This window comes from Bos indicus x Bos taurus, chromosome 15 (genome assembly GCF_003369695.1).
Source record: "Bos indicus x Bos taurus breed Angus x Brahman F1 hybrid chromosome 15, Bos_hybrid_MaternalHap_v2.0, whole genome shotgun sequence".
NCBI classification, from domain to species: Eukaryota; Metazoa; Chordata; class Mammalia; order Artiodactyla; family Bovidae; genus Bos; species Bos indicus x Bos taurus.
Window position 1 is genome coordinate 35,598,311 of NC_040090.1, and position 24,980 is coordinate 35,623,290.

Genomic DNA, 24,980 nt, shown 5'->3' on the forward strand with positions numbered 1-24,980 from the left:
AATATCAATAACCTCAGATATGCAGATGACACCACTCTTATAGCAGAAAGTGAAGAGGAACTCAAAAGCCTCTTGATGAAAGTGAAAGTGGAGAGTGAAAAAGTTGACTTATCAGAAAATGAAGATCATGGCATCCGGTCCCATCACTTCATGGGAAATAGATGGGGAAACAGTGGAAACAGTGGCAGACTTTATTTTTCTGGGCTCCAAAATCACTACAGATGGTGACTGCAGCCATGAAATTAAAAGATGCTTACTCCTTGGAAGGAAAGTTATGACCAACCTAGATAGCATATTGAAAAGCAGAGACATTACTTTGCCAACAAAGGTTCGTCTAGTCACGGCTATGTTTTTTCCTGTGGTCATGTATGGATGTGAGAGTTAGACTGTGAAGAAGGCTGAGTGCTGAAGAATTGATGCTTTTGAACTGTGGTGTTGGAGAAGACTCTTGAGAGTCCCTTGGACTGCAAGGAGATCCAACCAGTCCATTCTGAAGGAGATCAGCCCTGGGATTTCTTTGGAAGGAATGATGCTAAAGCTGAAACTCCAGTACTTTGGCCACCTCATGCAAAGATTTGACTCATTGGAAAAGACCCTGATGCTGGGAGGGATTGGGGGCAGGAGGAGAAGGGGATGACAGAGGATGAGACGGCTGGATGGCATCACTGACTCGATGGATGTGAGTCTGGGTGAACTCCGGGAGTTGGTGATGGACAGGGAGGCCTGGCGTGCTGCGATTCATGGGGTCACAAAGAGTCGGACACGACTGAGCGACTGATCTGATCTGATCTGATCTGGGATTGATGCCGAAAGATGCAACTATTCTGTGAATGTAGGCCTGCACTGAAAGAACATACTCTTCTTCAAGCTTCTTCAGAGAAGCCATGAATGTTAATGGTACTGCCAAAGAGAATATCAACATTACAGCAACAGAAGAGTAATAAATGTTGGAATTTTTTTTTAAATTCTGTTTGAGATGTAGTATGGTAGCCAGGAAAGTACAGTGTTAATGAGAATGATAAATGAAGATTCCATGGGGAAAGTATTCAGAGATGTCAGATGCTTTACCTGTACCAAGAAGAAAAAAAGAGACCCATTATTTCCCCAAACATCATGCTGTGTTCTGTGACCATCACAAAGTCAGGGTGCAGAATACTTCTTTCTGAATTTTGGGCAACCAGAATACTGTCTGACATAAAGTAAAGAACTGGAGAGGACAAGCATAGGTGAGTTTCCATCCACTGTGACGATAGGATCATGGTCTTCCTCTGAGCACTTTGTCTGGAATGCTGATTTGGAAGCATATCTGGGACTGATTAAACAGAAACCTTTTTTCAGGGCAGTCTTTTCTTATATTCTACAGTTTAAACTGACTTATGTGTTCAGACACCTATGGTACTTTTTTTCTGTCCTTTGGAAATGATTCCCTATGTGATTACTTCATGACTTTTTTTGGAATAGGTAATGACCAACAATCCTTGACTAACCTAAAGGTATAAGAAGTGTTAGTAGCTCAGTTGTATCTGACTTTTTGCAACCCCATGGACTGTAGCCTGCCAGGCTCCTCTGTCGATGGGATTTTCCAGGCCAGAATATTTAAGTGGGTTGCCATTTCCTACCCTAGGGGATCTTCCCAACCCAGAGAGGGAACCTAGGTCCTTGCATCTCCTGCATTGGCAGAAGGATTCTTTACCACTTGCGCCACCTGGAAAGCCAAAGGCACAGAGGGAGAGTGTTAAGTCTAAAATTCAGTATCTTTATAATTACATTGAATAAGAACAACTCTGTATTCCAGGACAATCCAGATTTTTGTTCATACTTCAGCATAATTATTTAATGGCACCCACACTGGACCTGCCTCGAAAAATTCATGATAGTGTCACTCTTAAATAGATGATTCTTCACATGATGCCAGCAGGGGGCAGAGCAGACTGTGAAATTTTCCCTTTCTTCAAAGATGCATAATGTGCTTAGTAGGTCAGTCCTGTCAAACTCTTTGTGACCCCCATGGACTATAGCCTGCCAGGCTTCTCTGTCCATGGGGATTCTCCAGGCAAGAATATTGTACAGGATTTCCATGCTCAACTCCAGGGGCTCTTCCCACGTCTTTTCCAGGGATCGAACCCAGGTCTCCCACTTTGCAGGCAGATTCTTTGCCATCTGAGCCACCAGGGAAGCCTCAAAGATGAATAAAATGCATAAGGCAGATTTGTTCTGAATTGAGTAAATATAGGTCAGGTCAAGTATTTAAGAGTTTTGAAAAGACTGAAAAGATAAGAACCTTTTATAAGCCTAGTCTAGAGAACTAGATGTTCAGGGGTTGTAAATACATTTGCATCAGAGACAGCTTATTTGCCACAAATCTAGAATAATCTTAAAGTCACAGTTTATGTGAATGACTATAACTATTCATTTCTTGAATGTTCCCCTTCATTATGTACTATCTTTATGTATGTTTACATATCTATACATATGTATGTTTACATATCTATATGTATATTTACGGTAGTTCCACTGGTAAAAAATCCACCTTTATCCAGGAGACTCGGTTCCATTCCTGGGTTGGGAAGATCCCCTGCAGAAGGACATGGCAACCCACTCCAGTATTCTTGCCTGGAGAATCGCCATGGACAGAGGTGCCACAGTTCATGGGAACAAAGATTCGGACATGACTGAGTGACTAAGCACAGCATATTATTTTACTTACTATGTATTATATAAGGTATCTATAAATAATATTCTTATAATGAATGAGTATTGAAAAATGACTATCCATTTCTTAGACAGCATAATAAAAATTTATGTTGCAGGGTGGTCATCTGGGTGTTTGAGAAGTTCCCATCAGGATTTGTATGATCTCATTAGACTTAACATAAATGGGCATCCATGCTCTTGTTAGCCATCCTTGAAAATACTCAGCAACAGCAAAATATAAGAGGGCATTTGATGATCTATGCATCAGCCAACTGATTAACATTTTTATATTATTTGATATCTTTGTCTCTTTTTTGTGCCCTGTGTTATTTCAACTGGACTGTTCTCAAGCTGCTTCCTACCATCACATTTTCATCTCTGATTAGACCCCCTAAAACATTTATCTTAAAAATAAGAGACTTTTCTTTAATTTGTTGATTCCAGACGTACATAGTAATTCAACTTTCTTCTAGACATAGACGCTGCTAGCATGGTTGCCTGTTGTTAAGATCCATTAAAAAAAAAAAAAAAGGCCCCCAAATTCCCTACTCTTCAATATTGCCACCCCGGCCTGAGATCTTTTGCATTTAGGAAGAGATGTTAAATGAGTCAACTTACTCTTTGTAAATTCTCACCTGACATTAACTTTTGTTAAAGGTCAAAGTATGGAATTGTGTTGAGACTTTTTTTTTTTTTCATTTTCCTGCAAATCTTAAAGACGACATATGTATATACCAAATTGACAGCAGATTTTTCACAAGGTCAGAGCTAATAAGTAGTAATGTTTTTTCAATCCTGGCTGTCTGATTTCAAAGTGATGTTCTAAACTGTTAAACTATCTTACTTTACTTGTCAATTGGCTGTGCAAACATCTTGTGAGTAATGGCTGAATTGTATCCTCTTGTCTGTGAATTTTTAACTTTAAGAATACCCTCCACTGTGTTCACCAAAATTTATAATCTATTCTATTCTATCTCAGGCAGTTTTGCTTCAGTTATCTTTCCTGTTTACCTGAAATTCTCAGAATACACAAATGCATTATTCATCAGTGACTTGACCTCCTTTTCTTTTCTGACTTTTGTCTTCTTGTCTTCTGGACAATTGTCTATACTACTTATCTTTAGCACCATTTCATACCAAGGGCTTCATCCTCAGATCTCATAAAAGCCTTGTATATTCATTTACAGTCACTTGTTAGATGCGTTACTTTCAGAACCTCCCCAACTAGATTCAGAACAGGGAAAGGAATGCGTCAAGGCTGTGTATTGTCACCCTGCTTATTTAACTTCTATGCCAAGTACATTATGCAAAATGTCAGGCTGGATGAAGCACAAGCTGGAATCAAGATTGCCTGGAGAAATATCAATAAGCTCAGATATGCAGGTGTCACCCCCCTTATGGAAGAAAGCAAAGAGGAGCTAAAGAGCCTCTTGGTGAAAGTGAAAGAGGAGAGTGAAAGAGCTGGCGTAAAAGTCAGCATTCAAAAAACTAAGACCATGGCATCTGGTACCATCATCTGATGGCAAATATATGGGGAAGCAATGGAAACAGTGAGACACTTTATTTTGGGGGGCTCCAAAGGCACTGAAGATGGTGACTGCAGCCATGAAATTCAAAGATGCTTGCTTCTTGGAAGAAAAGCTATGACAAATCTAGACAGCATATTAAAAAGCAGAGACACTACTTTATCAACAAATGTCCATCTAGTCAAGGCTATGGTTTTTCCAGTAGTCATGTGTGGATGTGAGAGTTGGACAATGAAGAAAGGTGACCGCTGAAGAATTGATGCTTTTGAACTGTGATGTTGGAGAAGACTCCTGAGAGTCCCTTGGACAGCAAGGAGATCAAACCAATCAAACCTGAAGGATATCAGTCCTGAATATTCATTGGAAGGACTGATACTGAAGCTGAAGCTTCAATACTTTGGACACGTGATGTGAAGAACTGACTTACTGGAAAAGACCCTGATGCTGGGAAAGATTGAAGGCAAGAGAAGGGGATGACAGAGGATGAGATGGTTGAATGGCATCACCAACTCAATGGGCATGAATTTGAGCAAGCTCCAAGAGTTGGTGATGGACAGGGAAGCCTGGCATGCTGCAGTCCATGGGGTTGCAAAGAATTGTACACAACTGAGCCACTGGACTGAACTGAACAGAGATTCAGAATTAGGATGCAAGAGGAAACAAGGATTACTAAAAATTCATACATCATTTCCAGAATCAAGTATCCGGATAAGCGGTTATTGAAGGAGAGGATTAAATTGGCATATGTTGCTTCTGGTAACACTATGCTAATGACTACAAAGGCAGAGAAGCCATCAGAGACCAGATAAAGAGGGCAGACCTCTAGTCACTTCCGTGTGTAGATGCTAAAGCATCCTGGGGAGAATGGAATTCTGTTTAGTGGAATCCCATGAGAGGATTGCAAGACAGGAGTGACTATCAAGCCACAAAAGTCCCTTTTTACATTCTCATCAATCCAATATTTATCACAATATTATAGTACAAGCAAAGTGAGAGCAAAACTACCTCCCCCTGAAGTCCATGGGATCGCAAAGAATCATACACAACTGAGTCACTGAACTGAACTGAACTGAGATTCAGAATTAGTATGCAAGAGGGAACAAGGTTACTCAAAATTCATATGTCATTTCCAGAATCCAGGAGAGAAGGTTCGGTCCTTCAGGCAGATCTTTATGACAGAGAAAACAAGGATAAAAAGAAGTCAGGGGAGAAAGAGTGATGGGACAGTAAAGTGCCTAAAGAAAATTTTAAACAGTGGTGTCCTTAGGCAGAAGAACCTAATGGATTTAAGTGAGGTTCTGGACAATTAAAGAGAGAGAAGTCATTTACAAAAAAGGCTAAATAACATAATTTATTTTAATAAAACTTGCAATGATCTAACCCACAAATTAAGCTGCAACTTGAATTCTTTAAAGGAAAGTAAGAGTAAGGAGCCGAGCCTGTTTTCCAATAACATCAGCTGTTTACAACCACTCCTGTCATGGGGTCCAAGATACTGATGTATTTTCTCAAAGTCTCAACTTAGCCCTTCATTTCTTTATGTCTTCAGTGCTTTGCCCTCCTGTGTGCCCATCTGAGTAAGAGACAGTGAAATAATTTAAATACACCAGTGCAATGAAAATAAATGTCTTTATTAGGCAGAGGCAAGATGCACAAAACGCTTCATAATTTTTCCATATTCAGTTTTTGGGCTCTGAGGATGAAAAGACCTTTCCTGAAAATCAGGAAGGGGAGCTTAGTGGTATCTGTGGGCCAGGGCATTGGCCACACCAGTCACCACCTTCTGAAAGCTAGCCTGCAGCTCCGGGGAGAATTCACTGCCAAAGCGGCGAGCCAGCACAACCACCAGCACGTTGCCCAGGAGCTGTGTGGAAAAGACATTAAGCAAGGGCAGGGTTAGTGCAGGTGCCCAGGTTAGATTCAGAGTACTTCAGATTCATCCCAAGCTGTGCCCCTAGGGTATTAGCACAAAGATGACTGAAGTATAGATGCTACTGCTGATGTGAAGCTACCCATAGCAGGCTGAATTTATATTTAGAAATGTTTCTCTCTTTCTATCTTAATCCAGAACTTGTTATCATTTTTATTATTTTGAATCACTTTGAAAAGCAATACAACATTTTATCCCTTGAAAGGAACAGATAAGGGGAAAAGAGTAGATATCATTTTTAAAGTAGATGAAGAAATCTTTTTTTCAAATTGAACACTCAAAGAGTATAATTAAAAAGAGAAGACATTGCAGACAACAGAGAACAAGAATGAATCAGAAGAAATGATTATTGTGAGCAAAGAGGTTAAAAGAATCTAAACGGTTCTGAGGAGTCCTTAGCACTTTAACCAGAATACATCTTCTCCATTCTAAACTACGTCCTGCCAGTCAGCTCTCTCCCCATGACACAAGCTTGACCATAAAAAGAGAATATTGAGGATTCCACAAACTCACCCTGAAGTTCTCAGGATCCACGTGCAGCTTATCACAGTGCAGCTCACTCAGCGAAGCAAAGGCACCCTTGAGGTCATCAAGTTGCTTCAGGCCCTCACAGAAGGAGTCCAGCACCTTCTTGCCATGGGCCTTCACCTTAGGGTTTCCCAAAATGGCATCGGCAGAGGACAAGTCCCCAAAGGACTCAAAGAACCTCTGAGTCCAGGGGTAGACAACCAGCAGCCTAGGGGGAGAAAACAGCACAAGGTCAGAGGAAGTCAGCAGCTTTCAGAATCTCAGGGACGGCTTTGTCCTCACACGCCCAGGTGCATTTCACTCTCCTTAAACCTGTCTTGTCGGAGAAGGCAATGGCACCCCACTCCGGTACTCTTGCCTGGAAAATCCCATGGACGGAGGAGCCTGGAAGGCTGCAGTCCATGGGGTCGCTGCAGTCCATGGGGACATGACTGAGCGACTTCACTTTCACTTTTCACTTTCATGCATTGGAGAAGGAAATGGCAACCCACTCCAATGTTCTTGCCTGGAGAATCCCAGGGACGGTGAAGCCTGGTGGGCTGCCATCTATGGGGTCGCACAGAGTCGGACACGACTGAAGCGACTTAGCAGCAGCAGCAGCAAACCTGTCTTGTAAGCAGGATACCTACCTGCCCAGGGCCTCACCACCAACTTCATCCACTTTCACCTTGGCAAATAGGGAGGTGATGGCAGCCTTCTCCTCAGCGCTCAGCATGGTGTCTCTTTGTGTAGTTGCTAGTGAACACGGTTGTGTCAGAAGCAAGTGTAAGCAGCAGCTGGCCCAGCTCTTCCTTTTATGCTTAGCCCTGCCTCCTGACCTCCCTGCTTCTGTGAGCAGATTGGCTCAGGCCAAGGTGTGGTTCCACAGGGTGAGGCTTGAATGATGACAGTCATACCTCTCCTTAGTCTTCCTGGCACTGACTTTAGACCTTCAGCCCTCTTTCTGGGCATCTCTAGGTCTCAGTCATTCCAGCAATACAAACTGCTACTAAAATCATCTTCCTTAGCAATTTTGCTTGCAGAGATTTTAGAATCACAACGAAGTAATCTCTTGGAAACCACCTCCTCAGTTTTCTTATTATACAAATTAAGAATCCGGGCTCCAGAAAGTGGAAAGGATTTGTCCACTATGATTCAGCTTAAGACGATGTGGATGGATCATCTCCTGTGCCTTCAGAATACACAAAATAATTACAAGGACAGCATGGATAAAACCTCTGCCCCTGTTCTAAATATGCATCTCCTTTGTTTGCTTGTTTGGGATTAAGTCGTTCTGGTATGAAAACAAATATTCATTTGCTTATCTACTCATTCAATGTTTTCTTAATTTAATTTATGACCAAATAAATAATGATAGAAAAATAGAATAAGTATGGATCAAGAATTCCTATGAAATAGCTACTCCATTAATCCATAGATGAAAACATAGAGACCCCTCCATGTAGTAAGAAATACAAAGGAAAAAATCAATCAAACCCCCAAAGTTTCAATAACCCTGAGAGAGGCAATGTGTTCAAAGACTAAATCGAGGCATATAAATTGTTTCCTCATAAACTGACCTGCGAAAGTGTCTTCAAGAACAGAGAAACTTCTCTGTGATTTAAAAGGAGGGATAAAATTGTGGAAAGACATTCCAGTTTGAATCAGATTATTTGGTTTTCTCCTCTAAACCTCTAAGAGTACTGTGTGCATAAAAATTTCTTCTATTTCAGTTCATCTTTAATTCTGTTTTCTCTATATACTTTGTTTATACCTTCTTTTACTAAAATGTATCCTTCTTTATCTACAGCTTTTCAAATATTTCTTCTCTATTTGCACCTCCTCCAACCCATGTAATAAATCCTCTTAACCTTCTTAGGCAAGAAGAACTTCTGAAGTGTAGAGGTCTGCTTCTTACTACTAGAAGATTTAATGAAAAAGCAAAAGCAGAAAGCATTTCTGAGCTCAGCATTAGATCTCAGAGTTCCCTGAGGTCCCCCTACTTTCTATGATCTCTACTTTCTGCATCTTCCCTTCTTCTTAAATTTCCACTTCCTTTCAGTAAGGAGAGGAGCATATATATTTACTTCCCTTCTCTCACCTTAGAACCTTCTCCTGATTCAGACAACTTGATGTCTAGAATCACCTTTCTCTCACCTTTGCCATCACCGGCAAAACGTGTTTTTAAAAAATCTCTCATTCTTTCAGCTCTATGTCTCTGTAACTCCAACTAATATATTTTTAGGGGAACTAGAATGAAAGGACTTCTGCATTTCTAGTTGTTACAAAGAAATTCATAAATGTCCAGTTTTAATTACTCCAGCCTCCAAAATATTTTTTTTCCATCATTGCTAGGTAAATGAAGATTCCTTACCCCTTTGATCTGGCCCATTCCCATTCAAGTAATTTGTGAACAAATTCATCCTGATATTTTCAGAAATGTAGAAAAGTGTTGGCTCTTGCTTGGCTCTCTGGAAGTTAGGGTAGGATTATATGCCCACAAGATTATAGGGGAAAAAATATAGAGTTTAAACATTTTCAATTTATATTCACTCTTTTCTGCAACCTTCAAAGAAAGAAGCTCTAACTATTGGTCTATACTTAGAAAAAAATTTCCACATGTTGACTTCTGGGAAAAGAAATCTTTCAAATATTTTAAATGTTAAAAACAAAAAACAAACAAAAAACTACATTTGATTTGACCTTGAGTTTTGATTTTCAATCGATTAAACTGAAATCTCCATTAGCTTTATCATTGTTTTATATTTGTACTCTTTAAAAGACCTATTTTATATCTCTGATATCAGAGGTCAGGCATATGTGAGTTAAAGGACTTCTTCTGGAAAACTTTGGACATATCTTTTCAGGAACTCTGTGTTATGGAAAACTCACAGAACTTACTAACTAATAGTATAGTCTATTTCTATATTTTCTTGTAAAGGAGCCAGATTGCCAGGGCTACAATTTTGCCCTCTTGACTGACAGAAATTAGCATGTACTTAAAGACTTCCCCTATCCTTTTCTGTTTTCAGAAATGATTTCCCTAATTCATTTGATTTGAATTAATTATTTTTAAATATTTGATCTATAATATTATATTAGTTTCAGATATACAACATAGTGATTCAGTATTTTTAAGGACTATGCACCATTTAAAGTTGCAATAAATTATTGACTATGTTTTCTGTTCTGTACAATATATCCTTGTTGCTAATCTATTTTGTACACAGTAATTTGTATCTTTTAATCCCCTACCCCTATCCTGCCCCTCCCCTCCCCTCTCTCCCCATGGGTAACCAGTAGTTTGTTCTCTATATCTGTGAGTTTGTTTCTGCTTTGTTATATTAATTTGTTTGTTTTGTTTTTTTTGTTCCATATATAAGTCACAATAAACAAGATTTTGTCTTTCTTTGTCTGACATTTCACCAAGCGTAATATCCTACAGGTTCATCCAAGTTGTTGCAACTGGAAAAATGTCATTCTTTTTTATACCTGAGTAGTATTACAGTATATATATGTGTGTGTGTATACACATACACACACATATATATATATTTACAAATAATTCTACTGTGTCTTCTTTTTTATGTCTTTCTTTGCCATGAATGGTCTATGAGCCCCTCTTTTGTACTGACTGCTGCAGCCACCATCATGCAAGTCTCAGGGCAAGAGTTGTTGTCTTTCACCATTGCTGCTGCTGCTACTGCCTAAGTCGCTTCAGTCTACTTGGTATGATTAAAGAGTGAAACAGGTTTTTCTTTCTATTACCATAACTCTGCAGGGATAAGGCTGCAAGTTGTTATAAGACAATCAAAAGTTCAGGCAAAAAAAAGAAAGCGTGAATAGTTATATAAGTAGGGTTATGTTCAGAGCCTAAAGTGCAAATCCAGGTCACCACTAAAAAAGTTTTGGAATGCTTCTTAGGCCCACTACCATCTTCACCATCATGAGCTTTCTTGTACTCTGTGAAGGGATCCACAGCATGTCTGCTCTACTTTGATTCCAGCCCCACTGGTCACTGAACACACACACACACAAGCACACACTCATAGAAGTCCACACAGAGAGAAATAGACAGTTTTGGTTTTTTTTTTCCCCTTTATTGCAGTCTGGCAAGGTGACCTAATTCCTAATGTTCTATACCAGGATGGGCCTAATCTGAGTATTATTAAGTGGGTGAATATTGACTTTCTTCAAGAGAATCATGAGATTCATCCAGAGATGTGTGGTTTCATCATTTGGTTCAAAAATTTCACTCAGCTAGAATTCTTTTGTACATGCTTTGATGTTCAATTTTTAATTACCCAAATATAATATTTCACCAAACTCATCTGTATTTTTCTGGGTATAGTAGCTATTTATTTGATTATTTTCCATTAAAGTTTATTACAAGATAAAGTGGTTATCACTTAATCTTCTTCCCCAGATGTACAATATCTTAGTTACCTCAGTTTTAGCATTGTTTCAAAAATAAAGCAGAATAAAATAAAACAAAAAATGAAATGAAGTAAATTCTTCTTGAAGAGCAGAACTCATAGAAACAGAGGTCATAAACAGAATAGTTTAGAAATGGTGCGATTTAACTCATGTTTTAAAAGGTCATATTTTTTTTTTCTAAAAACAGTCAAGTCAATATAGTAATAACTTTAATAAAATATATCCTAATTATTACAGGACAGTTAATGTCTCAGTTTATCAATTGTATATTAATACTTCCTCCACTGGCCTCAGGTTTTAATTCATTCAGAATTAGCTTTTATTTACCTCAAAAGTGGGCTATGATATTGATTTATCAAGAACAAAGGGGCAGTCTTTCTCAAGTGAAATTTGAAGCTGTATGTCTGGAAAGGCAGAATCATGGATTCAGACTGGGCACCCTTGACAAATATATAAGGCATTAACTCCCAAAGCCAACTTTCAGAGCACTGCTCTGAGGCTTAAGAGATGGAAAATCTAGAATAGCATTCTAAATTCCCATGACATTCAACTGGCTGATTTTAAAATGATTATGGAAATCAATGCACAACATTACTTACTTCTCTCTCTCTCTCCTCTCCTTCCCCCTCCCCCCTCCCCCTTTCTCTCTCTTTGACTCTCTGTGTCTGCCTCCCTGTCATTGTCCTTCTCTCCTTGCCTCTGGTCTCTTTCCATCTTTCTTTCTTCTATATATATACCATCTGCATTAACACATACTAAACATGATCTATGAAGCAACGTGATAGGATGGAACTAGAAGTAACTATTGGGTAAATTATCAAATAAAATGAAATATTAAGGAATTAATTTTACTTTTAGACTTTTACAGAAGCTCCACTTTAACAAGAAATCAAAACATATAACAAGCTGCCAAGTCTCTTTCCATCCTTTGACTCCCTCACTCCTAACAGAGAAACCAACACCAACAATACAGCAACTGTTTGAACTTGATCCAAATCCCACCCCAGTGATGTTCTCTTGAATTCTCCAGCATTGGGATTTTCAGTCCCAACTTTTTATCTAGATTCATTGGCCAGTTCCAAAGGTGAAGGAACAAAAGAGAGTACAGTAAGTTCCTCAGATATTCTTTCATTTTTTTATGAACATTTAGAAGGAAGAAGGGTACTTTGCTTTCTCATTCCAAATTGTGAAACACACAGTCTCTCTTACCCTCTTTAAAATCTTTTGAAAATGTCTAATTCTTATGATGACTTTTCTGTGCTCAGGAGTGTGAAAGGAAACTTGCTAAGATTTTCCTGAGATGTCTCTGATTCTGGGATGTGACCCTGTGGTTATTAAATATAGTGTTGGGGTGTAAAGGATTCTCATTGCCTACTATGTATAAAAACATGAGAAGAAACAAATAAATATTTAAAAGCTCATTTGCCTTCAGACAGTTCAAAATACAGTGGTGAAACAGTAAACTTTAATGCACTGCCTATAACCTGGCAGTAAGATAAAATTATTCTGAATGCACATTTTATAGAAGGAAGCAACATGTTCTGTTTCAGGTAGTCAAGTCTAAATTTAATCAACAGGAGCATGATATAGATTTAAAGAAATGCATGCAAGTTAGAAGGTTCCTGATGTCCTTCCAATTTTACATATGACAAAAATAATTTCACAAGGGATAGTTAGTTAGGAAGTTTGGGATGGACAAGTACACACTGCTATCTTTAAAATGGATAACCAACAAGGTCTTACTGAATAGCACAGGGAAGTCAATCAATGATATGTGCCAGCCTGGATGCGAGGGAGTTTGGGAAAGAATGGAAACATGTATATAAATGGTTTAGTCACTTTGCTGTGCACTTGAAACTATCACAACTGTTTTAATTGGATATACTCCATATTAAATAGTTAAAAATTTTTTTAAGTACTATCTATAATCAGAAAGCAAATATCTAATCAGTGAATTACTTTCCTGTGTGCTTCCTCATTGTATATTGTAGCACTAACACCAAAGAAACACTATGCAATAGCATATTTTTCAGATTGTCCTCTACTCCCAGGAGTTTTGGGACAAGAAATAATTGTTCACTCATTGATTACTACACTTAGTAAACATACACTTACTGTCTATGGAGGATCTGCTATGTAAGACATGGTAATTATGTAGGATAGTACAAAAGGCAGAAACACTTATACAGCACACAGGGTGTGCTAGACAGGAAGTATGCTAGACAGGAAGAAATGTGAAAAGTTTGGAGTGGGAGAGTTTGGAAGAATTTCCTTAGGCAATACTGGAAATTTCACTGATGCCAAGGTCAAAAGATTCAAGCAAGTGTTATGTGAGCACTGAGCTTTACCTGAAATCGGAGGTTGGGGTTAATTTTGGAGGTGTTTTGGGGCAAATGGGAGAGGGAGATTATACATTAGTATAGGAACACCTGGTTTAACATAGCATTGTTGCCTAAAATGTGCAGGCAAGGGAAGTAGGAAAAAAGGAAACATTAATAACAGTTTCTCGAGCAATCATTTTGTCTCTGAGCACATTATTTCTTGATACTTAGTGGATATGGATCAGAGTGTTACCCTGAAGTTTGTGTCTAAATTTGAAGTTTCCCATGAGCCCCTGTAATGCTAATATCCTCACTATATTTTAAACCTTCTTATAGTTCTTATGCTTTGAGACAGGAATGTCATCCGTTATTGACTGTGTGGTCCCCTTACTTTTCTCATTTCCCTTGTTCTCTCTGTATAAGACACATTTCCCTTGTTCTCTCTGTAGACCTCAGGGACTTTCCCATATCCTTAGCAGAAACAAAAAAAAAAAAATGAGTAAAATGAATCAGGAAATTGAGCTGAAAGTTCTTTATTAGGAAGAAGTCATATCATTGAGAGTGGACATTATTTCGCCAAGTTCAGAAGATAAAATCTGGGGAAATACTGGGACTTCCATGACAGTCTAGTGTTTAAGGCTTGGTCTAATGCAGGGGGTGAGAGTTCTATTCTGTTCAGGGAGCTAAGATCTGACATGTCTTGTGGCCTAAAAAAGAAGAACATAAAAACAACAGGAACAATATTGTAACTCAAAAATGACTTTAAATTTTTTGAATTGTTAAACAATAGAAGAATGTAGGGAAATAGGATCTTCCAGTTGAGAGAGTTAACTCTTAGGTAGATTGATAAGGAGTCCAGGGCCATCAAGGGGTCTAGAGCTCTCGAGGAGGAGAAGAGGACAAACTATTTTTTCCTACATTACATTGTCTTAGTCACATAAGAAATTTTTCTTGAACTTTGAGTTGTTTTGACAACAGTCTGAAGATTAACTTTCTTTAAGCCCAGAGCTAATGATTAAATGATGCTTACTCCTTGGAAGGAAAGCTATGACCAACCTAGATAGCATATTGAAAAGCAGAGACATTACTTTGCCAACAAAGGTCCGTCTAGTCAAGGCTATGGTTTTTCCAGTGGTCATGTATGGATGTGAGAGTTGGACTGTGAAGAAAGCTGAGTGCTGAAGAATTGATGCTTTTGAACTGTGGTGTTGGAGAAGATTCTTGCGAGTCCCTTGGACTGCAGGGAGATCCAACCAGTCCATTCTAAAGGAGATCAGCCCTGGGGTGTTGTTTGGAAGGAATGATGCTAAAGCTGAAACTCCAGTACTTTGGCCACCTCATGTGAAGAGTTGACTCACTGGAAAAGACCCTGATGCTGGGAGGGATTGGGGGCAGGAGGAAAAGGGGACGACAGAGGATGAGATGGCTGGATGGCATCACCGACTCGATGGACGTGAGTCTGGGTGAACTCCGGGAGTTGGTGATGGACAGGGAGGCCTGGCGTGTTGCGATTCATGGGGTCGCAAAGAGTCGGACATGACTGAGTGACTGAACTGAACTAAATGATTAAACAACAAAACAATTCATCTTACTCAAGATGAATTTAAACTTTATACTAATGATTGAAAGAAAGTGAAAGTGAAAGTGAAGTCGCGCAGTCATTCCCGACTCTTTGCAACCCCATGGACAGTAGCCTGCACCAAGCTCCTCCATCCACAGGATTTTCAAGGCAAGAGTACCAGAGTGAGTTGCTATTTCCTTCTCCAGGGAATCTTCCCAACCCAGGGATCGAACCCAGGTCTCTCGAATTGTAGACAGAGGCTTTACCTTCTGAGCCATCAGGGCAGTCCACTAATGATTATAGAAAAACAATGGATGTTGCTTGAGGACATGGTTCTCCTTCTTAAGAACCTTCTGACTAATCCTGTTATTTTAGGATTTAGGGAGAGGGTTTGATAAGACCTTTCCATTGTTAGTAACCAATTGAAAAATTATATAAGGTCTTGATGAGACTAGCTAGTGGGGCACTCTCCTATTCCCGTTCTGATGTCTATGTCAGAAGTTTTCTCTGTCCCTTTTTCACTGTAATAAAACTGCCACGCAAAAGCTCTGAGTGATCAAATTTTGTCTCTGGCCCCGGATCGAAACTGTCTGCTCTGGAAGCCAAAAATCTGACACCATTCAACATAAGCTATCACAATGGTCATCAACTCAAGGAATTCAAATGGGAACTCTGTAATAACCTAGAGGGGTGGGAATGGGCCAGAGGTGAGAGGGAGATTCAGCTGGGATGGGAAACACATACATCTATGTTTAATTCATATTAATGTATGATAGTAATCAAACCAATATTGTAAACCAATCATCAATCAATTAGAAATAAATACTCATTTGAAAATAAAAAATAGGACAGGATCTCAATGGTATTTGTAGGTGAGAGCATTAACCACACCAGCCACCACCTTCTGACAGGCAGCCTGAAATTCTGGGGTGAATTCCTTGCCAAAGTTTCAAGCCAGTGTACTCACCAGTATATTGCCCAGGAGCTGTGTGGTAGAGATAAAAAACAAGGACAATGTTAGCAGAGGCACCCAATTTGGACTTAGTATTTCAGTCTCATCTCAAGCTGTGCCCCTAGAATATAAGCAGAAAGATGGCTGAAGTGTAGATGTTACTACTGATGTGAAGCCACCCATATAAGCCTGAGTTTATACTTAGAGATGTTTCTCTCTTTCTATCTTAATTCTGAACTTGCTATCATTTTTTTAATTTTTTTGAACTGTTTCAAGAAGCAATACATCATTTTGTCTTCCTTGCTTAAAAAAGAAGAGATAAGGGAAAATCATGAGACAAAATTTTTAAGTGACATAAAAGAAGAAAGTCTTAATACTCAAACACTTAAACAGTCAAAATGTTTAAATATAAAGAAGATACTGCAGAGAACAAACAGAGAAAAACAAGAATGAATAAGAGGAAATGATGCCTGGAAACAAAGAAGGTAAAACATTGCCCATAAATCAGCAAAGGACAGTCCCCAAAATAGTCAAAGAACCTCTGAGTCGAGGGGTAGACGACCAGCAGCCTAGGGGGTGAAAACAGCACAAGGTCAGAGGGAGTCAGTGCCTGCCAGAATCTCAGGCAATGGCTCTGTCCCCACACACCCAACTGACATTCACTCTCCTTCAGCCTGCCTTGTAAGTTGAATACCTGCCTGCCTACAGTATCCGGACCAACTTCAGCCACCCTCATCTTACTCCACAAGTCAATGACAGTAGCCTTCTTCTCAAGAGTCAGATACACCATGATGTGTGTTTGTGCAGCTGCAAGTTGTGTCAAAAGCATGTGTAAGCAGTAGGGGCCCTGGTCTTCCTTGTGAGCCCCACCCAGCCTCCTGCCCTCCCTGCTTCTGAGAGCAGATTAGCCCAGGGCATAATACAAGTTCATTGGTTTGGGGGAATGTAAGATGAACTCTTGTTGCTCAGTGCTCTTCATCTGTGATTGGCTGATTCAGTGTGTCTAAACTCAGAAACTCTACTCTCCCTGTTCTTATCTCTTAGCTTCATTTCCTTCATCCATCCATTCCCTCTATAAATATATTCCCAGTCCCATTTATGCATAAATATTTTAGTCGGATCTTGTGTAATGTATCTTACAGTTTAAACCCATGAATTAAATTTTATCTATGAATTTAAAAAGTTAAATTCATAGATATGAAAACTAAGACTTAGAAAGCAAATATTTTATCAAGTTGACTTTATATGGAGCTTCACTGTGTTTCTGGAAATATTTATAAGAGGTTGAAATGGATAAATATTTTGTCTTAGATTTATTGCTTTCTTTCTCCTTGTATAAATACTTTGGGCCACAAAATTCGATTTTCACCCATCCTGTCATTTAAATAAAGCTCTATCAAGTTAATGAAAAATAATAAATATTGTCTTTCTAGCAGCTACTGAACTAGGTTTATGGAGCATGCATGATAATGGGAACAATTTAATGAGAAACAAAAAAAAATCTGATACTTATGATGTGACTGTAGAGAAAATGCAGAGAAATTTCAAATAAGATTTATATTATTCAGCTTGATAAAGTCTGACAGGATTTCTGGGAAAACAAGAAGTGCAGAAATTTCCAAATCTGTGTCCTCAAGAAAAAAGTGAAAATGGACCCAGGAATGAACATTCAAATCAAACTTCATTCTTCTCAATTCAAATATTACTGCAATGATATACAAATATATACCCACCAGCATACCTGGAAAGAAGGAAAGAAGGATGGAAGAAAAGAAGAAGAAATGGAGGAAGGAAGGATGGATGGGAAAAGGGCCTAGGAGAAGGGAAAAGAATGTAATGAAAGGGAAGGGAAAAGAAAAGAATATAAAGAACAAGAGAGCTTGACAATTCTGAAATTTTGCAAACCTGTAAAGAAAAATGTTCATACTTTGCTAGTGATAATGTAAAATAGTATAAATGATTTTGAAAATATTTGATGATGTCTACTGAAGCAGAGGTATGACCTAAATCAAATCCCTTATGATTATACAGTGGAAGTGAGAAACAGATTTAAGGGACTAGATCTGATAGACAGAGTGCCTGATGAACTATGGATGGAGGTTCATGACATTGTACAGGAGACAGGGATCAGGACGATCCCCATGGAAAAGAAATGCAAAAAAGCAAAATGGCTGTCTGAGGAGGCCTTACAAATAGCTGTGGAAAGAAGAGAAGCGAAAAGCAAAGGAGAAAAGGAAAGATATAAGCATTTGAATGCAGAGCTCCAAAGAATAGCAAGGAGAGATAAGAAAGCCTTCCTCAGTGACCAATGCAAAGAAATAGAGGAAAACAACAGAATGGTAAAGACTAGAGATCTCTTCAAGAAAATTAGAGATACCAAGGGAACATTTCATGCAAAGATGGGCTTGATAAAGGACAGAAATGGTATGGACCTAACAGAAGCAGAAGATATTAAGAAGAGGTGGCCAGTATACACAGAAGAACTGTACAAAAAAGATCTTCATGACCAAGATAATCACGATGGTGTGATCACTCACCTAGAGCCAGACAACCTGGAATATGAAGTAAAGTGGGCCTTAGAAAGCATCACTATGAAAAAAGCTAGTGGAGGTGATGGAATTCCAGTGGAGCTATTTCTAATCCTGAAAGATGATGCTATGAAAGTGCTGCACTCAATATACCAGCAAATTTGGAAAACTCAGCAGTGGCCGCAGGACTTGAAAATGGATAAAAACTCTCCAGAAACCAGGAATAGAAGGAACATACCTCAACATAATAAAAGCTATATATGACAAACCCACAGCAAACATTATCCTCAATGGTGAAAATTTGAAAGCATTTCCTGTAAAATCAGGAACAAGACAAGGGTGCCCACTTTCACCACTACTATTCAACATTTTGGAAGTTTTGGCCACAGCAATCAGAGCAGAAAAATAAATAAAAGGAATCCAAATTGGAAAAGAAGAAGTAAAACTCTCACTGTTTGCAGATGACAAACAGGTCCTATATATAGAAAACCCTAAAGACTCCACCAGAAAATTACTAGAGCTAATCAATGAATGTAGTAAAGTTGCAGGACATAAAATCAACACACAGAAATCCCTTGCATTCCTATACATTAATAATGAAAAAATAGAGAAATTAAGGAAACAATTCCATTCACCATTGCAATGAAAAGAATAAAATACTTAGGAATATATCTACCTAAAGAAACAAAAGACATATATAGAAAACTATAAAACACTGGTGAAAGAAATCAAAGAGGACACTAATAGATGGAGAAATATACCATGTTCAGGGATCGGAAGAATCAATATAGTGAAAATGAGTATACTACCCAAAGCAATCTATAGATTCAGTGGAACCCTATCAAGCTACCAATGGTATTTTTCATAGAGCTAGAACAAATAATTTCACAATTTGTACGTAAATACAAAAAACCTCGAATAGCCAAAGCAATCTTGAGAAAGAAGAATGGAACTGGAGGAATCAACCTGCCAGACTTCAGGCTCTACTACAAAGCTACAGTCATCAAGACAGTATGGTACTGGCAAAAAGACAGAAATGTAAATCAATGGAACAAAATAGAAAGCCCAGAGATAAATCCACACACCTATGGACACCTTATCTTTGACAAAGGAGGCAAGAATATACAATGGATTAAAGACAATCTCTTTAACAAGTGGTGCTGGGAAAACTGGTCAACCACTTGTAAAAGAATGAAACTAGAACACTTTCTAACACCATACACAAAAATAAACTCAAAATAGATTAAAGATCTAAACATAAGACCAGAAACTATTAAACTCCTAGAGGAGAACATAGGCAAAACACTCTCTGACATAAATCACAGCAGGGTCCTCTATGACCCACCTCCTAGAATATTGGAAATAAAAGCAAAAATAAACAAGTGGGGCCTAATTAAATTTAAATGCTTCTGCACAACAAAGGAAACTATACACAAGGTGAAAAGACAGCCTTCAGAATGGGAAAAAATAATAGCAAATGAAGCAACGGACAAAGAACTAATCTCAAAAATTTACAAGCAACTCCTGCAGCTCAATTCCAGAAAAATAAATGACCCAATCAAAAAATGGGCCAAAGAACTAAACAGACATTTCCCCAAAGAAGACATACAGATGGTTAACAAACATATGAAAAGATGCTCAACATCATTATAAGAGAAATGCAAATCAAAACCACAATGAGGTAACATTTCACACCAGTCAGAATGGCTGCTATCCAAAATTCTACAAGCAATAAATTCTGGAGAGGGTGTGGAGAAAAGGGAACCCTCTTACACTGTTGGTGGGAATGCAAACTAGTACAGCCACTATGGAGAACAGTGTGGAGATTCCTTAAAAACTGGAAATAGAACTGCCTTATAACGCAGCAATCCCACTGCTGGGCATACACACGGAAGAAACCAGAATTGAAAGAGACACGTGTACCCCAATGTTCATCACAGCACTGTTTATAATAGCCAGGACATGGAAGCAACCTAGATGTCCATCAGCAGATGAATGGATAAGAAAGCAGTGGTACATATACACAATGGAGTATTACTCAGCCATTAAAAAGAATACATTTGAATCAGTTCTAATGAGGTGGATGAAACTGGAGCCTATTATACAGAGTGAAGAAAGCCAGAAAGAAAACACCAATACAGTTATACTAACACTATGCCAAAGCGTTTGACTGTGTGGATCACAAAAAACTGGAAAATTCTGAAAGAGATGGGCATACCAGACCACCTGACCTGCCTCCTAAGAAACCTATATGCAGGTCAGGAAGCAACAGTTAGAACTGGACGTGAACAGTCTTATGGACTCTGTGGGAGAGGGAGAGGGTGGGAAGATTTGGGAGAATGGCATTGAAACATGTAAAATATCATGTATGAAACGAGATGCCAGTCCAGGTTCAATGTACGATACTGGATGCTTGGGGCTAGTGCACTGGGACGACCCAGAGGGATGGTATGGGGAGGGAGGAGGGAGGAGGGTTCACGATGGGGAGCACATGTATACCTGTGGTGGATTCATTTTGATATTTGGCAAAACTAATACAATTATGTAAAGTTTAAAAATAAAATAAAATTAAAAAAAATAAATTCAGCATAAAAAAAAAAAAAAAAAAGAACTGGACATGGAACAACAGACTGGTTCCAAACAGGAAAAGGAGTACGTCAAGGCTGTATATTGTCACCCTGCTTATTTAACTTATATGCAGAGTACATCATGAGAAACGCTGGGCTAGAAGAAGCACAAGCTGGAATCAAGATTGCCGGGAGAAAGATCAATAACCTCAGATATGCAGATGACACCACCCTTATGGCAGAAAGCTAAGAAGAACTAAAAAGCCTCTTGATGAAAGTGAAAGATGAGAGTGAAAAAGTTGGCTTAAAGCTCAACATTCAGAAAACGAAGATCATGGCATCTGGTCCCACCACTTCATGGGAAATAGATGGGGAAACAGTGGAAACAGGGTCACACTTTATTTTGGGGGGCTCCAAAATCACTGCAGATGGTGACTGCAGCCATGAAATTAAAAGATGCTTACTCCTTGGAAGGAAAGTTATGACCAACCTAGATAGTATATTGAAAAGCAGAGATATTACTTTGCCAACAAAGGTCCATCTAGTCAAGGCTATGGTTTTTCTAGTGGTCATGTATGGCTGTGGGACCATGAAGGAAGCTAAGTGCCAAGGAATTGATGCTTTTGAACTGTGGTGTTGGAGAAGACTCTTGAGAGTCCCTTGGACTGCAAGGAGATCCAACCAGTCCATTCTAAAGGAGATCAGTCCTGTGTGTTCATTGGAAGGAATGATGCTGAAGCTGAAACTCCAGTACTTTGGCCACCTCATGCGAAGAGTTGATTCATTGGAAAAGAATCTGATGCTGGGAGGGTTTGGGGGCAGGAGGACAAGGGGACGACAGAGGATGAGATGGCTGGATTGCATCACCGACTCAGTGGACGTGAGTTTGAGTGAACTCCGGGAGTTGATGATGGACAGGGAGGCCTGGTGTGCTGCGATTCATGGGGCCACAAGGAGTCGGACACGATGGGGCGACTGAACTGAAACTGAACTGAAACTGAAGCAGAGGGGTTTCCCGGTTATCTCAGCTGGTAAAGAATCCTCCCACAATGCAGGAGACCCCAGTTCGATTCCTGCGTCGGGAAGATCCCCTGGAGAAGGGAAAGGCTACCCACTTCAGTATTCTGGCCTGGAGAATTCCATGGACTGTATAGCCCATGGGATCGCAAAGATTGGGACACAGCTGAGTGACCTTCACTCACTAAGGATTGCAAGACAGCAGTGACTGTCAAGCAACAAATGTCTCTTTTTGCATTCTTGTCAGTCCTATGTACATCACAATATTATCATACAAGCAAAGAGGGAGCAAAGCTATCTCTCCCTTGTTTCTGTCCTTCATGTAGATCTGTATAAGATGACAGAGAAAACCAGGATAAAAAGAGGTTAGGGAAGGTGGAGCAATCGGGACAGTAAAATGCATAATCTTAGAACAGTGGTGTCCTTAGGCAGAAGAACTTAATGGATTTAAGTGAGGTTCTGGACAATTAAAGAGACAGAAGACATTTACAAGATAGGCTAAATAACAATTGATTTAAATAAAACATACCAATGATCTAACTCTCAAATCAAGCTGCAACTTGAATTCTTTAAGAGAAAGTAAGACTAAGGAGCAGAGTCTGTTTTCCACTAACATCAACTCTTTACAGCCATTACTGTCATGGGGTCAAAGATGCTGATATATTTTCCCAAGGTCTCAAGTAGCCCTTCATTTCTTTTTGCCTTCAATACTTTGCCCTCCCATGTCCCCATCAGAGTGAGAGACAGTGAAATAATTTAAGTACACCAATGCAATGAAAATAAATCTTTGTATTGGGCAGAGACCAAATGCTCAATATTCTTCATAATTTTTCCATATTTGGTTTTTGGGCTCTGAGGATGAAAGGACCTTTCCTGGAAATCAGTTAGAAGCACTTAGTGGTATCTGTGGGCCAAGGCATTTGCCACACCAGCCACCACCTTCTGAAAGGCAGCCTGAATTTCTAGGATGAATAACTTGCCAAAGTAATAAGCCAGCACATTTATCAGTAGGTAGCCCAGGAGCTATGTGGAAAACATGAGAAGCAAGGGCATGGTTAGTGCAGGTATCCAGATTCAGTCTCATCCCAAGCTGTGCCCCTAGGATATAAGCACAAAGATGGTTGAAGCGTAGATGTTACTACTGATGTAAAGCCACCCATATCAGCCTGACTTTATATTTTAAAATGTTACTCTCTATCTACCTTAATCCAGAATTTGTTATCATTTTTATTCTTTTGGATTATTTCAAGAAGTGATACAACATTTTTTCCTTTGAAAGGAACAGATAAGGGGAAAATATTAGATAACAACTTTTAAAGTGAATAGGGAAAGGTTTTTTTTTTTTTTGCATACTCAAAAAAAGTATAATTTAAAAAAAAAGAAGACATTGCAGAGAACAATAATGAACAAGAGGAAATGATAGTTGTGAGCAAAGAGGTAAAAAGAAACTAAATGATCCTGAAGAGTCAGCCCCTAGTACTGTAATCAGAATATCTATTTTCCATTCTAAACTGTGTTGTGCCATTTGTCCCTCTCGCCATGAGAAGAGTCTGGCCAAGAAATAGAAGAACATTGAGGGTCCCATAAACTTATCCTGAAGTACTCAGAATCTACATGCAGCTTATCACAGTGCATCTCACTCAGCACAGTAAAGGTGCCCTTGAGGTCGTTGAGATGTTTTATGCCCTCACCAAAGGAGTCTAGCATCTTCTTGCCATGTGCCTTCACCTTAGGGTTGCTCATAATAGCATCAGCAGAGGACAAGTCCCCAAAGGACTCAAAGAGCTTCTGAGTCCAGGGGTAGACAACCAGCAGCCTAAGGGGTGAAAATAGCACAAGGTTAGAGGGAGTCACCACCTCCTAGAATTTCAGGGGATGACTCTGTCCCCACACTCCCAGCCATCATTCACTCTCCTTAAACCTACCTTGTAAGCTGAATACCTGCTTGCCTAGGGTTTCAACACCAACTTCATCCAACCTCATCTTGCTCCATAAGAACATGAAAGAAAACTTCTCCTTAAAAGTCAGTTTAACCATAATGTCTGTTTGTATAGTTGCAAGTTGTGTCAGAAGCAAGTATAAGCATCAGGGACCTGCTCTTTCTTTAAGCCCTGCCCAGCTTCCTGCCCTCCCTACTTCTGAAAGCAGATTAGCCCAGGGCATAACACAAGATCATTAGTTTGGGGGAAAGTAAGATGCAGTCTTGTTCCTCAGTTCCCTTCATCTGTGACTGGCTGATCCAGTGTGTCTAGACTCAGAAACTCTGCTCTCACTGTTCTTATCTCCCAAACTGATTTCCTTCATCAGTTGCTTCTACAAATTTATCCCCAATATTATTTATATGTCAATATTTTAGTATGATATTGTACAATGTGTCTCTTACAATTTAAATATATGAATTATAGTTTAAACCTATGAATTACAGAATTACTTACATAAAGTAAGATGTAGAAAGCAAAAATTTTATCAAGCAGTTTCTAGAGGGAGCTACACTTTGTTTCTAGAGATATTTGTAAGAGGTTGGAATCAATAACTATTTTGTCATAGATTTAACTTGCTTTCTTTCTTGTATAGATACTTTGGGTCACAAAATTCTATTTTTCTCCATCCTTTATTTGAAATAAATGTCCATTAAGTAAGTGAAAAAGAAGAAATAATGTCTTTCTACCAACTACTGAAGTAGACTTAATGGATTTTATAGGGAAAAATTAAATGAGAAATAAAGAAAAATACAACTATGATATGACTATAGAGAGAATGTAGAGGAATTACAAACAAGATTTATCTTATTCAGCCTGATAAAGTCTGAGAGGGTTTCTGGGAAAACAAAAAGTGAAGAAATTTCTATAGCGTTGTCCTCAGGGGGAAAAAAAAAAAAAGGTGGAATTGGACCCAGGAATGAAGATTAAAAGTAAATGTCACTGTCCTCAATTCAAAATA

At 39.0% G+C, this 24,980-nt stretch overlaps 2 protein-coding genes across 2 annotated transcripts; both read right to left on the reverse strand.

Moving 5' to 3' along the window:
• Positions 1-5,830: 5,830 nt before the first annotated feature.
• Positions 5,831-7,457, reverse strand: LOC113905582 (hemoglobin fetal subunit beta). Its single transcript, XM_027563092.1, has 3 exons — positions 7,308-7,457; positions 6,664-6,886; positions 5,831-6,084 (listed from the first exon to the last, which is right to left on the reverse strand). Exons 1-3 carry the CDS (start codon positions 7,391-7,393, stop codon positions 5,956-5,958), a joined length of 438 nt encoding a protein of 145 aa, XP_027418893.1. The 5' UTR covers positions 7,394-7,457; the 3' UTR covers positions 5,831-5,955.
• A 7,753-nt stretch (positions 7,458-15,210) lies between these two features.
• Positions 15,211-24,077, reverse strand: LOC113905583 (hemoglobin subunit beta-like). The gene is given in 4 exon segments (XM_027563094.1): positions 15,211-15,961; positions 18,961-18,970; positions 23,644-23,856; positions 23,986-24,077. Coding segments are annotated over 4 exon segments (444 nt in total). The 3' UTR covers positions 15,211-15,832.
• Positions 24,078-24,980: the final 903 nt, after the last annotated feature.